At 34.6% G+C, this 15,166-nt stretch overlaps 4 protein-coding genes across 4 annotated transcripts; all 4 read left to right on the top strand.

Moving 5' to 3' along the window:
* The first annotated feature begins 653 nt into the window (after positions 1-653).
* LOC128373712 (lactose-binding lectin l-2-like) lies at positions 654-1,370 on the top strand. The gene has a single exon (XM_053333871.1). It carries the CDS (start codon positions 841-843, stop codon positions 1,330-1,332), a length of 492 nt encoding a protein of 163 aa, XP_053189846.1. The 5' UTR covers positions 654-840; the 3' UTR covers positions 1,333-1,370.
* Positions 1,371-3,291: 1,921 nt separating this feature from the next.
* On the top strand, positions 3,292-3,911 carry LOC128374160 (lactose-binding lectin l-2-like). Its single transcript, XM_053334428.1, has one exon. The coding sequence runs from the start codon at positions 3,364-3,366 to the stop codon at positions 3,853-3,855; it is 492 nt and encodes a 163-aa protein (XP_053190403.1). The 5' UTR covers positions 3,292-3,363; the 3' UTR covers positions 3,856-3,911.
* A 2,694-nt stretch (positions 3,912-6,605) lies between these two features.
* Positions 6,606-7,209, top strand: LOC128374159 (lactose-binding lectin l-2-like). Its single transcript, XM_053334427.1, has one exon. It carries the CDS (start codon positions 6,682-6,684, stop codon positions 7,171-7,173), a length of 492 nt encoding a protein of 163 aa, XP_053190402.1. The 5' UTR covers positions 6,606-6,681; the 3' UTR covers positions 7,174-7,209.
* A 4,393-nt stretch (positions 7,210-11,602) lies between these two features.
* LOC128374163 (lactose-binding lectin l-2-like) lies at positions 11,603-12,558 on the top strand. The gene has a single exon (XM_053334432.1). The coding sequence runs from the start codon at positions 11,712-11,714 to the stop codon at positions 12,189-12,191; it is 480 nt and encodes a 159-aa protein (XP_053190407.1). The 5' UTR covers positions 11,603-11,711; the 3' UTR covers positions 12,192-12,558.
* Positions 12,559-15,166: the final 2,608 nt, after the last annotated feature.

A 15,166-nucleotide genomic window follows, 5' to 3' on the forward strand; every position in this document is an offset into this window, starting at 1 on the left:
TATAGTAGATCCCCTTTGTGTATGAAATGAAAATTGAAAGTACACAATATTACAATAAACCATCATAACATCTGAGACATTTTTCATTCAGGTTGACAAAGAACCTCAGACTCAGTTAGATATAAGCAGTACAAACTCCTTTTGTATGTGACTGTATAATATGTAAAAAGGTAATATAATCTTACATCTTCTATTATAAGTTATTGCAATAAAAAGTGCAGTGTCACAATAAAATGATTCAATGATTTTTGACTGATATTGTAACAGTGTTTTTAAGCATGTTTTTGATGCAATAAAAATATAATCAATATCAAGACTGAATAACAAACTGTAGAGTTCTCCTGAAAGTGCCAAAGTTCAAAAACTGTAAATCAATAGTGATCAATAATAAATCTGTTATTGCTTCTCTTTGATTTCCTTGTTTTTATTTTACAGTCATGGTTGATAATTAGCCAAACAGTAATTATGCATTCAATGTCATCAGAGTATAACTATTTAGTCTCAGTTGATAATAATAATTTTATATTGTACTTTATTTAATATGGATCAAATGTTACATGAAGTCATGTCATTGAGACCTATAGATGTACTGTAGAGTAAAGATGAAGACCCACTTTTAAACAGAACTTCATTATGTTCAGTGTGGGTGTGTACAACTGCTTGTGTTTGTGCTTTTGACCAATGATATCACATCAACAGTGCAGACAGCCTCTCTGAAGCATATAAAAGAAAGCAGCCTTTCACTTGTCTGCAACATTCTTGATCACTTCCAACAGCGCAGATCAGCTCCGACTAACAGATCAACCTCTCATCCTGCTCCTGTGACAGAGAGACTCCAACATGCTCTTCCTGTTCCTCTTCTTGTTTGGTCTGGCTCTGGGGACTGAGTCTCCTTCAGGTGAACATCCATTGAAGCTACAGCGTGGTAACTGTCCCCCATTCTGGTTCAGCTTCAACAACCGCTGCTACAAGTACGTCTCCACACATATGACCTGGGCTGATGCAGAGATTTACTGTGTGTCACAGAAGGCCAATCTGGTGTCTATCCACAGTCAGGAAGAACAGGACTTTGTCAAATCCCTGATCAAGAACTTTGACCATGCTGAGGGATGGACCTGGATTGGACTTAATGATATCTATAAAGAAGGCAGATGGATGTGGTCTGATGGATGTGCAGTGGACTATGTCTTTTGGCATTCAGGACAGCCAAACAATTATGAACAAAAGCAAGACTGTGTTCACAACAACCTTAGAAATGAACTAAAATGGAATGATCATCAGTGTTCTCTTACTCATCAGTCTGTTTGTGCTTCTCGCATAATCTGTCCGTAGCAACCCAGATGGTTGCTGACAGCAACCTGGAGAATATTTACTTGTTGCTCTGTTGAAATGTGTTTGGCCCCCACAAAAAAATGCACAAACAATTTTACATGTGTGTATAGAAGTTCTTTCTCTCACTCTTGATTTCACCAGTGTTGGATGTTCACATTATCAACACAAGTACTGTAGTTCAGGAAAAATCTTTGAGTTTGCATATTTCAGTGTGTGGACAAACCTTTATTTTAATTAATGTTGAACATTCACATATGTAGCTCCAATAAGTGGTCAATAGAAATATTCATGCAACTTGTTCTAGTCTCAGATCTTTCTTTCCCCCAGTTTGATAATACAGAATGTAAAAATTACAACAAAAAGCATTTACTTAAAAAAACAACAACAATGGCATACAGATATTTAAATCCACATATTTTTCCTCTTGCATGTTTGTGTAGATTTAAATGATTAAAGTGCTTTTACATGTCTGTTCTATATTTTCAAAATATTTGCTTGTTGATTACATAAAGGAACAGTACATGGATCTCATATTCTGATCATCAAAAACTGTGAGTTTTGTTACCTTTGTGCAACCTCCAATCATTTTTTTTAACCTGCAACAAAGTGATTAACTTCCCAACTCTCCATAGACCATATTAATAATATTGTCATTATAACATTTGGTATATGTGGAGATGATTTTTACTGTTAACCTGTACAAAACACACACATGCATATTAATAATATCAGTGATTTATTTTCATTCACTGTATATTCAAGATATGACTATACAGACATGTCAGTTTATGTGCCATGTTCAGAAGTTCATCAATGTGGAAGTGCACACTACAGAAAGATGCAACGCCGGAATGTTGTGGCCACTTAGGAGCAGCAGAAAAACAATTCAGTGTGATGATGTTCATCTCTCCTCTGGTGTCTAACATGAAGGAGTATTTAATGTTTTTGTTGGCTGACATTTTTGAATCTCATTTAGTCTGTACGTAGAAACTGAGATGGTTGCTAAGGACAGCTTGGTGAATTTCCACCTGTTGCACTGTTGTAATGCATTGGGCCTCCACACACAATTATAAATATTTTTATACAAAAGTATTTTTATACAATGTCCCTTTCCCAAATGGAAAAGGGAACACTGGAATTCTTCATTTCTATGTTATAGATAGCAGAAGTAGATTTGCCTGTACACAATTGAAATGGTGAGATATATAAATATGTTTACAATGTGATCTTATCCTCCACCCATTTTCTGTTATCCCCTCTCTTTTATATTAATGATTGACACCATAATAAAGTGTTTGAGCATTGATGCAATAAAGATATAATTATATTGAAAAACAGCTGAAAGTGACAAAGTTCAATGACTATATCAGAAATTTGCTATTTTTGTCTCTCTTTGGTTTCCTTGTTTTTTCTTCCTAGTTGATTATTAAACAAAAACTCCTCATGCATGTTTTTTCATTAGACAATGATATTTTATTCCTGTTGGTAAAAATATTTGTTATATTGTACTTTATATGATATGGAGCTATACATTTTCCAGATGACACGTCTTACCTAAGGCAGCATTTTACAGACAAAATTGATTTTTAGAATAGGTGTAATAAAACGAGTGTATTAACCTGTGAGTACTCTGTGTTATGCAGATAATATGGTCTGGATCCCAAAGAGGTCAGCAAAAAACATGAAAAAGATTTCTTAGCCTTCATAAAGCAAGGAACCTCATACTAACCCCATTAATCCCTACCAGCCTTAATGCCAGTCATTGAGACCTATAGATGTACTGTAGAGTAAAGATGAAGACCCACTTTTAAACAGAACTTCATTATGTTCAGTGTGGGTGTGTACAACTGCTTGTGTTTGTGCTTTTGACCAATGATATCACATCAACAGTGCAGACAGCCTCTCTGAAGCATATAAAAGAAAGCAGCCTTTCACTTGTCTGCAACATTCTTGATCACTTCCAACAGCGCAGATCATCTCCGACTAACAGATCAACCTCTCATCCTGCTCCTGTGACAGAGAGACTCCAACATGCTCTTCCTGTTCCTCTTCTTGTTTGGTCTGGCTCTGGGGACAGAGTCTCCTTCAGGTGAACATCCATTGAAGCTACAGCGTGGTAACTGTCCCCCGTTCTGGTTCAGCTTCAACAACCGCTGCTACAAGTATGTCTCCACACATATGACCTGGGCTGATGCAGAGCTCTACTGTGTGTCACAGAATGCCAACCTGGTGTCTATCTACAGTCAGGAAGAACAGAACTTTGTCAAATCCCTGATCAAGAACTTTGACCATGCTGAGGGACGCACCTGGAACGGACTGAGTGACACACAGAAGGAAGGAGGATGGATGTGGTCTGATGGATGTGCAGTGGACTATGTCTTTTGGCATTCAGGACAGCCAGACAATGCTGGAGGAACTGAAGATTGTGCTCACTTCAACTGGGGAGAACATCTGAAATGGAATGATATTTCTTGTTCTGTCACTTATCCGTCTGTTTGTGCATCTCGCACAGTCTGTCCGTAGCAACTGAGATGGTTGCTGAGTGCAGCATGGTGAATTTGCATCTGTTGCTCTGTTGAAATGCATTTGGACTTAACAAAGAACACAATTTGTGTACAGAATTTATTTCTCTGACTCTTAATTTCACCAATGTTTAATATTCACATTAGCAACACTGAATAACAATCTTTGTGAGTTTGCAAAATTCAGTGTGTGGACAAATGTTTATTTCCATGAATGTTGAACATTCACACCTGTAACTCCGTTGATTGCTCAAAAGGAATATTCATACAACTTTTTGATAGTCTGAAATTGTTATTTTGTGTCCCAGTTTAACAATACAAAATGTGTTAGGTATTACAACAAAGGTCATTTACTTTAAAAAATAATAGCATAAAGATATTTCAATCCACAGATTTTTCCTCTTGCAAGCTTCTGCAGTTTCAAATGAATGTTTCAAATTAAGTGCTTTTACATGTCTGTTCTATATTTTCTTAATCTTTGCTTTTTGATTAAATGATTACATGGATTTCATATTCTGATCCATCAATCATTGTGAGTTTTGTTACTGTAGAGCAGCCTCCTTGAGAGGCCAATAATTCTCTTTTTACCTGCAATACAAAGTTATTATCTTCTCAACTCTCCATAGACCATATTAATAATATTGTCATTTTGACCTTTGAGATAAACTTGAAAGAGGTGGAGCTTTTCCAGAATATATGTATTTATTTTAAACCCCCACTCTTCACATACAAACATGACTGTTGGACCTAACCTACCTAAAACATTTAATCTGAAATCTAAATACAAACTTTATTTTTTGGGATTCTTTTATTTGGGTTAAAGGAGAATAAATAGATTACACTTCACATATCATTTTTATTTAGTTGCTGGTTTTATGCGACATCTCCAGCTGAGCTGTTCTTTTTAACTTATGTTCAGATACTGTGTGTCAGTGTATTGATGCAATAAAGACATAATTATATTGAAAAACAAACAGTAGAGCTTTCCCGAAAGTTGAACTTTGTTCAACGTCTGTAAATCAGTAATTTAGAATAGGTGTAATGAAAGTGAATGGGTATGTTATGCAGATGATATTGATATACAGCTCTGCTTGAATATCTGTGCACAAAATTGTACAACTAGGGATATATATAATATATAAAGACAGATTTGACACCAAATGAGGCCCTGCAGTCTTCAGGCTCCAGCCTATATATACATGTATATATATTATAATATATATTATATATATATTCTTAGTTGTACATTTTTGTTAAGTCGAATGGGGAAAGGTTTTGATCAATTGCTGGAGATGTATGAAATGTCCAATATCAGTCAATTGTATAGTCATGTTATGACTATTTATTAACATGTGTAATAAAAGTGAGTGTATTACCCTGTGAGTGCTCTGTGTTATGCAGATGATATGGTATGGATCCCAAAAAGGTCAGCAAAGAACATATTTCTTAGCCTTCATAAGGCAAGGAACTTCATACTAACCCCATGAATCCATACAAGCCTTAATGCCAGTCACTGAGACCTATAGTTCCTTCTTGGGATGTAATGTTAGTTTGATAAATTGATGAATATGTAAATTGCACATGGCAGAAATTACTTCCTTTACTTGGTTTACCGTCTTATTTTTAATACTGTAACACATATTAGACACCTATTAATGTTACATTTGAACACATTACTTTGTGGTACCAACAATTATATTTTAGATTTTAGAACTTGATGCCCTGATTTGTCCATGGATAGGTAATATAAATGTAACAAAACACATATATTACCCTCATTACTCTGTGCTATGCACATATAACCAATATATATATCCCAAATAAGATGGCAAAAAAGTTTATAAAAATATTTCTCAAGGCTTGTGTAACAAGATTAAAAACAAATTTAAACTAATTTTATTTGGACCTGCTATTCTAATTTTTCTTATAAAGAAAAAATATCCTAGTAGATCCCCTTTGTGTGAAATGAAAATTGAAAGTTATAACATCAAACATATCTGAGCTCTGATCATGTAATCAAAGATAACAGTACCATTTTAATACACAATATTTGTAAACATCTGAGACATTTTTTATTCAGGCTGCCAAAGAACCTCAGACTCAGTTAGATATAAGCAGTACAAACTCCTTTTGTATGTGACTGTATAATATGTAAAAAGGTAATATAATCTTCCATCTTCTATTATAAATAGTTGCAATAAAAAGTGCAGTGTCACAATAAAATGATTAAATGATTTTTGACTGATATTATAACAGTGTTTTTAAGCATGTTTTTGATGCAATAAAAATATAATCAATATCAAGACTGAAAAACAAACAGTAGAGTTCTCCTGAAAGTGCCAAAGTTAAAAAACTGTAAATCAATAATGATCAATAATGAATCTGTTCTTACTTCTGTTTGATTTCCTTGTTTTTATTTTACAGTCATGGTTGATAATTAGCCAAACAGTAATTATGCATTTAAAGTCATCAGAGTATAACTATTTAGTCTCAGTTAATAATAATCATTTTATTTTGTACTTTTTAATATGGATCAAATGTTACATGAAGTCATGTCATTGACACCTATAGATGTACTGTAGAGTAAAGATGAAGACCCACTTTTAAACAGAACTTCATTATGTTCAGTGTGGGTGTGTACAACTGCTTGTGTTTGTGCTTTTGACCAATGATATCACATCAACAGTGCAGACAGCCTCTCTGAAGCATATAAAAGAAAGCAGTCTTTCACTTGTCTGCAACATTCTTGATCACTTCCAACAGCGCAGATCAGCTCCGACTAACAGATCAACCTCTCATCCTGCTCCTGTGACAGAGAGACTCCAACATGCTCTTCCTGTTCCTCTTCTTGTTTGGTCTGGCTCTGGGGACAGAGTCTCCTTCAGGTGAACATCCATTCAAGCTACAGCGTGGTAACTGTCCCCCGTTCTGGTACAGCTTCAACAACCGCTGCTACAAATACGTCTCCACAGATATGACCTGGTCTGAAGCAGAGCTCCACTGTGTGTCAGAGAAGGCCAACCTGGTGTCTATCTACAGTCAGGAAGAACAGAACTTTGTCAAATCCCTGATCAAGAACTTTGACCATGCTGAGGGACGCACCTGGATTGGACTTAATGATATCTATAAAGAAGGCAGATGGATGTGGTCTGATGGATGTGCAGTGGACTATGTCTTTTGGAATACACGAGAGCCAAACAACTATGGAGGAAATGAGGACTGTGTTCACAACAACTATGATATTAGTAAGAAATGGAATGATGGCCAGTGTTCTGACACTTCTCCGTCTGTTTGTGCAACTCGTATAGACTGTCCGTAGCAACTGAGATGGTGGCTGAGTGCAACCTGGTGAATTTCTACTACACAATCGTAATGCTGAGATATTCTATGTGTACGATGTTTTCTTATCTTCCATCCATTTTCCTTCATCCCTTCTCTTTTATATCATTGTTTATGCAAACAAATGGAGTTTTTGAAAAGGTGTAATAAAAGTGAGTGTATTACCTTTAGTACTGTGTTTTTACAGATGATAACCCAAAGAGGACAGCAAAGTACATGAAAAATATTTCTTAGCCTTCACAGAGCAAGGTACTATAGTGGCATAAGTGCAAAACAACATTACAAAGTGATGGATGGCTAAAGGTTAGGGTTGGATGGATGGATAGATGGATGGATGGATGGATGGATGGATGGATTATCATATTTTGTAGAGACAACATCTCTGATTTCTTGAGCAATAAGTTTGTGAAAAATGTATTTGGACCTCCTTCAACATTTTCTCCCCTTTGTGCAATAAATGTAAATTGACAGTTGGAACATTCATTTCTTGTTTTTAACTGCTTTTACCCAGGAACTAACATGAGGGTGTATTTAGTGATTTTATCAGCCAACTTTTTTTAACTTCTTTCTAACTTTTTTTTTTCTCACATAATCTTAACTTAATTTTCAACAATATTGGACATTTACAGAGGTAACTCCACTGATTGAAAAAAAATGGTAATAAACCAATTTGTGTGGACAATTTCTCCTACTTTTTAAGAATAATGGCATAAAGACATTTCAAATCTTTCCTCTTGCAATGTCTGCATACTGTATCTAAATTACACTGAAACTCAATGGCCTCCCAGTATTATGACAGCAGCTTTGGATCTATGGCGCCCTCTGAGTGTCGAAAGGCACATTAGATTCCTGCATTTCTCTGTAAAAAACAGAAGTTGATTTGGCTGTAGACAATAGTAACTGTGAGATATTATATAAATATGTTTACAATATGTTCTTATCATGCTCTCATTTTCCTTCCTTCCTTCTGTGTTTAATTATTGGTTGATCTGTAATAATGTTGTTGAGCATTGATGCAATAAAGATATAATTATATTGAAAAACAAACAGGAGACCTTTCCCAAAAGTGCCAAAGTTCAGCGCCTGTAAATTAGTAATTAGTAGTTTGTTTCTTTGTGGTTTTCATTTCCTGGTTGATTATACTCACTCCACCGTAGAGTTATCCTTAATGTGCTGAAGTTGAACAACTGTAAACCAGTAGTTACAGTCACTGCTTCACTTTGATTTCCTTGTTTTCATTTTCCTGGTTGATCATTAATCAAACACTCCTCATGCATGTTTTTTTGTGTTCTACTGTATATAATATAGACCTAAACATTTTTCAGATTGCACTTTTCTTTTCTAAAACTTTCCGTTTCTATTTTAAAATGTTAACATTTATTTATAGAATAAATGTAATGAAAATGAAATATTACCCTGAATACTTTATCTCATACAAATGATACTCATATGCAGTACTTCTGAAAGAAGAAAGCATATGAGATTGAATACGTTTTCTCAATATTCATATGGGAAGGGAAAAAAGCTCAGATTAAGAATGAAAACCTTACTGCTGCAAAGACAAAGAAAGTCTAACATTTATAAATATTATAACGAGGGCTCTCATAGTAGACTCATCTATAAGTGGGTTCACTGTCATCTAAATGAAAGACAAGATCATCTTTATTCATGTTGATCAACTTAACACTTGAGAAGTCTATTGAGGTCCAGCAGGATATGAATAACATTATGGGTAGAAATGGTACTTTCTCATGTATTACCTATGAACAAAATAAACTGCTTAATAATTATCTTATGTGTTTTATATAAGTTCAAAATTCTATTTTCTTCAATCTGTAAAATGATTGTCTTGCTTATTTTCAAGCTCACCTCCTCAAATTATCACAAGATAACATCCTTCTTGGAGAAGAAGGGAGATACATTCTTCATTTCCAACTGAACAAAGTATTTCATTCATATTTTTGTAACAGCTAACAGAGCAGTATTGCTTTATATACATAATACTGAAAACTTGTGAAGAGAAGAGGACCTTCATTATTTATTATCATGAATGTTTGGGAAGAATGAATTTTGGCCTCCTGTTCTATTTTCTTTGTAATTAACTCAAAGAAATCCAATAAAGGATACTGCACAGACAACACAGAATATCTCATGCTGTAAACAAAAGTGATCCCAGATTTGTCCCCACATTTGCACATTTCACATAGTCTCTTTGTCAGTTGCAGCTGGCATGGTTGCTAAGGACAATCTGGTGAATTTCCACCTGTTGTTCTGTTATTTGTCTAACCTACATTTTCACCAGTGTTGGACTTTAAAGTAGCCTTGTTAACTCAACTGATAAAAATGGGAGTTAGCAAATGTGTGCAGAAAACATATCTGATTCCCTTTGTTTTCATGAATATTAGATATTCATACATGTAACTCTAGTGATTTACCAAAAGAAGAATTCAAAAATTGTCGCTCTTGTAATTTAGATTTAAATTTCATTGAAATACAATGAATGTTATGTTTGGATCCCTGGCAACTATGATTAATCAATAGACCAGTGATCAAAGTGATACAAACCAAATGGAAAAGGGAACATTGGATTCCTTCATTTCTATGTAATTGATAGCAGAAGTGGATTTGCCTGTACACAATTGAAATGGTGAGATATATAAATATGTTTACAATGTGATCTTATCCCCCACCCATTTTCCGTCATCCCCTCTCTTTTATATCAATGTTTGACACCATAAAATAAACCATACACCATAAAGTGTTTGAGCATTGATGCAATAAAGATATAATTATATTGAAAAACAGCAGATATCCCCTGAAAGTGACAAAGTTCAATGACTATATCAGTAATTAGCTATTATTTTTTCACTTTGGTTTCCTTGTTTTCACTTCCTGGTTGATCATTAATCAAACACTCCTTGTGCATGTTCTTTTATTAGACTATGATATTTTTTTCCTGTTGGTAAAAATCATTTTTTTATATTGTACTTTATATGATATGGAGCTATACGTTTTTCAGATGACATGTCTTAGCTAAGGCAGCATTTTACAGACAAAATTGAGAATAGGTGTAATAAAAGTGAGTGTATTACCCTGTGAGTACTCTGTGTTATGCAGATGATATGGTATGGATCCCAAAAAGGTCAGCAAAGAACATATTTCTTAGCCTTCATAAGGCAAGGAACTTCATACTAACCCCATGAATCCATACAAGCCTTAATGCCAGTCATTGAGACCTATAGTTCCTTCTTGGGATGTAATGTTAGTTTGATAAATTGATGAATATATAAATTGCACATGGCAGAAATATAACACTTTTTCCTTACTTTCTTTTCATGGTTTACCGTCTTATTTTTAATACTGTAACAAATATTAGATCCCTATTAATGTTACATTTGAACACATTACTTTGTGGTACCAACAATTATATTTTAGATTTTAGAACTTGATGCCCTGATTTGTCCATGGATAGGTAATATAAATGTAACAAAACATATATATTACCCTCATTAGTCTATGCTATGCAATATATATCCAAAATAAGATGACAAAAAAGATTGAAAAATATTTCACAAGGCTTGTGTAACAACATTTAAAAAATATTCAAACTGTTTTATTTTGATCTCCTATTCTATTTTTTATTAAGGAAAAAAGACCCTAGTAGATCCTATTTGTGTATGAAATGAAAATTGACAGGGAGAACATATCTGAGCTCTTATCATGTAATCAAAGATAACAGTCCCATTTAAATACACAATATGTGTAAACAACTGAGACATTTTTTATTCAGGCTTTCAAAGAACCTCAGACTCAGTTAGATGTAAGCAGTACAAACTCCTTTTGTATGTGACTGTATAATATATAAAAAGGTAATATAAATATTGCAATAAAAAGTGCAGTGTCACAATAAAATGATTCAATGATTTTTGACTGATATTGTAACAGTGTTTTTAAGCATGTTTTTGATGCAATAAAAATATAATCAATATCAAGACTGAAAAACAAACAGTAGAGTTCTCCTGAAAGTGCCAAAGTTCAATAACTGTAAATCAATAGTGATCAATAATAAATCTGTTATTGCTTCTCTTTGACTTCCGTGTTTTTATTTTACAGTCATGGTTGATAATTAGCCAAACAGTAATTATGCATTTAATGTCATCAGAGTATAACTATTTAGTCTCAGTTAATAATAATCATTTTATATTGTACTTTATTTAATATGGATCAAATGTTACATGAAGTCATGTCATTGAGACCTATAGATGTACTGTAGAGTAAAGATGAAGACCCACTTTTAAACAGAACTTCATTATGTTCAGTGTGGGTGTGTACAACTGCTTGTGTTTGTGCTTTTGACCAATGATATCACATCAACAGTGCAGACAGCCTCTCTGAAGGATATAAAAGAAAGCAGCCTTTCACTTGTCTGCAACATTCTTGATCACTTCCAACAGCGCAGATCAGCTCCGACTAACAGATCAACCTCTCATCCTGCTCCTGTGACAGAGAGACTCCAACATGCTCTTCCTGTTCCTCTTCTTGTTTGGTCTGGCTCTGGGGGCAGCTTCTCCTTCAGGTGAACGTCCATTGAAGCTACAGCGTGGTAACTGTCCCCCGTTCTGGTACAGCTTCAACAACCGCTGCTACAAGTACATCGCCTCACAAATGACCTGGGCTGATGCAGAGCTCTACTGTGTGTCACAGACGGCCAACCTGGTGTCTATCCACAGTCAGGGAGAAAACAATTTCATCCAATCCCTGATCAGTAACTTTGATCCTTCTCAGGGATACACCTGGATCGGACTCAGTGACATCCACAAAGAAGGCAGATGGATGTGGTCTGATGGATCTGCAGTCAACTTTGTCTTGTGGAACAAAGGAGAGCCAAACAACAGTGGAGGAAAGGAACACTGTGCCCACAAGTATGGCAGTGCGTTGATATGGAATGACGCTACATGTTCACGTAAATCATCTTTTGTTTGTGTGTCTCGCACTTAAGATATGAGAAGGTTATGTCTGTTTCAACCTGACGACTTTCCACCTGTTGTTCCAATAATTGATAAGGAACACAAATGTATACATTATTTTATGTGTAAATAAGTCATTTCACTAATCTTCATTTTTATGAACTCTGGATACTCACCAGTTAAAACCAGCGATTGGTCAATTGAAAAACATCCACATCTTTTTAATGAGCTTAAAATGTTTTTCTTCCTCGTTGAATCATACCAAAAATGTATTATTGAGAGAATTACAACAGGTGTTGTTTAAAATCATATGTGTTTTTGTATCATTTGACAAGCTGTTCATACTCTTCTGTGGTTAGATGAATAAAAGAACAGTTCATATTTTACTGCTGATTCTGTCATAAAAGCACGAGGAGGGAGGGGGGGGGGCAGACGATGTCTCTGATTTCATTTATCCTAATGAATATCAGTCGTTCATACATCCAGTGACTTATCAAAAGGAATATTCACACAGCTTTTTCCCATTCAACTCTACAACAATGTAATACTGACAGAATTGCTAAGTACTGTACTTCATTTACTTTAATGGCATGATGGCATGAAGACATTTCAATCCACACATTTTACATATTGTAATTTAGATGTAAATTACACTAAAACACAATGGCTTCCCAGAGTTATGACAGTAGGTTTGGATCTCTGACACCTTTTGATCAGCCAATAGGCCACTAATTTAAGTCACTTAGACCAAATGAAAAAAGGCCCATTAAATTCCTGTTTTTTATGTAATAAACAACAGATGTGGATTTTCTTGAAAAAGTAGTAACTGTGAGATATTGTATAAATATGTTTACAATGTTTCCATATACTCTAGCCATTTTCTTTCATCATCATTCATTGTCTTTTACATGATTAATGAACACTGAAATAAGCAGTTTGATGCAATTAAAATATCATTATATAGAACAAATAATAGAGTTTTACGGAAAGTACCACAGTTCAACAACAATAAATCAATAATAAGCAGTTACTACTTCTCTTTGATTTCCTTCAAACTTTATCTTATGCAGATGGTACTAATATACAGTGTATTCTAGTGTGACAGAGGAGAGGAGAGCAGTTTGACCCAAATGCAAAGACTGAAAGCAGGACTGATGAAAAAACTTAAATACACAAGGGATAATTACAAATGGGACAAAAATTATTGCACAATATTTGTAAACATCTGGGACAGTTTTTATTCAACCTGCCAAATAACCTTGGACTCAGGTAAATATAAGCAGAACAAACTCTTTTTCTACATGACTTCTTTTATTTATGTATTTATTTCTTTTAATGTTTTTGTTCAGCTTTTGTATGTATATGTATTTCTTTATTCTTAAGTTTTTATGTTGCATGTTTCACTATAGGAAGGCCACCTGACAAGCCCTGATGGGTTTTATTGGCTCCTCCTGCCTATTTCTCTTTTGTTAGTTATTGTTTTATTTTCTTAATCTCAAAAAAATCTGCATGTATTACTTTTCTTGTATTATGTGTTTTTTCTCTTTATGTGGAAATAAACTAAACTAAACTAAACTAATGACTGCATAATATGTAACAATATAAAATAATATTGTGTTTTATGATATTTTAACAATGTAGTTGAGCATGTATATAAAGAAATAATCAACATATATAATGTTAAACAACAAACAGTAGAGCTCTTCTGAAAGTGCCAAAGTTCAATAACCGTGAATCAACAATAAAGCAGTAAACCAGCAGACCTCCTTCAATAGACCTCCAATAGATCCCCTAACTTCAATTATGGGAGCAATGCAGTGTGTGAACAGCCGCCCCTGTCTCAACTTAGCTGATTCCTTACACACACATGCACATTATTGTGATGTATGGTTTACTTACGACGAAGTCTATTTTGGGGGGTGTCATGCTGGGAAGACTGGTTTATTAGAATGCAGTTGCTATTCATTTAGAAACACATATGTTTATATTCCAAAACTTTCTCAATTTACTTTTATTTGAAACACAATCCAAACACAGTTATTACATCTAAAACAGTGTGCGCGGGTTAATGGTTAATGGTCCGGTAATGATTTGCTTAACTGAACTGGACCAGACCGGGTTGAGGCTAGTCTACGAGTTTAAATTAAACCTTTTAGAAGAACACAATAACTTTACATATTTAATACCGTGTGTACCTGTGTGCTTACTCGAGTCCCAAAAACTCTTCAGAGCTGTCACTGTGCGCAAATAGACTACTGCACCAGAGTTGCGCTTTTGCGTATGGCGCTTCAACATCAATTTGGTTCAGACCAAACCGCTCTTTATAGGTTATAGTTCGTAAGTGTGGACGCTCACATCATTGTTTAAAGTTACAGTTATCGTTCTTAGTGTGGACAGCCTTTTACATACCTATACCTATCATATGCAGATCCAACCTCTCTCTGTATTTTAACCTATCATATACAGATCCTGTATTTTACTGGTGGACACACCGGTGTATAAGACGCATCCCACTTTTAAATGAAAAAAATATTGCAATAGTATTTAAGTAATTTTGAAGTGACAACATATCAGTTCATGTGCCATGTTCAAAAGTTCAACAATGTGGAAGTGCATACTTTAGAAAGATGCAATTATGGAATGTAAAAGTACCTGTTGTTATGTGTTATGGCCACTTGAGGGCAGCAGAACAAGTCAGTGTGTTGATGCTCATCTCTCTCCTTTGATGTTGAGTATAACATTGAGGAAACCAACATAAGAGTGTAGTCATTTTTTTTATCGGCCCATGTCATGACTGCATGAAGTTATGTTTACTTTAAAACCTGTTTGCATGATAAAAACGTGATAGATAGATAGAAAGCTTGTCAAAGTGATACATATCATACAACAAAATTACAAAATGAAATGAGCAAAACACTTTTACCAAGGACAAAACAAATACATTTCAGAACACAAACTGACTTGTTTGGTCTGGCTCTGGGGACTGAGTCTCCTTCAAGTGACCAT

This window comes from Scomber japonicus, chromosome 15, assembly GCF_027409825.1.
Source record: "Scomber japonicus isolate fScoJap1 chromosome 15, fScoJap1.pri, whole genome shotgun sequence".
Taxonomy (NCBI): domain Eukaryota; kingdom Metazoa; phylum Chordata; class Actinopteri; order Scombriformes; family Scombridae; genus Scomber; species Scomber japonicus.

Bases quoted from the DNA above. Each gene is read 5' to 3' on its own strand.
- LOC128374159 (XM_053334427.1), top strand. From the start codon at position 6,682: ATGCTCTTCCTGTTCCTCTTCTTGTTTGGTCTGGCTCTGGGGACAGAG.
- LOC128373712 (XM_053333871.1), top strand. From the start codon at position 841: ATGCTCTTCCTGTTCCTCTTCTTGTTTGGTCTGGCTCTGGGGACTGAG.
- LOC128374163 (XM_053334432.1), top strand. From the start codon at position 11,712: ATGCTCTTCCTGTTCCTCTTCTTGTTTGGTCTGGCTCTGGGGGCAGCT.
- LOC128374160 (XM_053334428.1), top strand. From the start codon at position 3,364: ATGCTCTTCCTGTTCCTCTTCTTGTTTGGTCTGGCTCTGGGGACAGAG.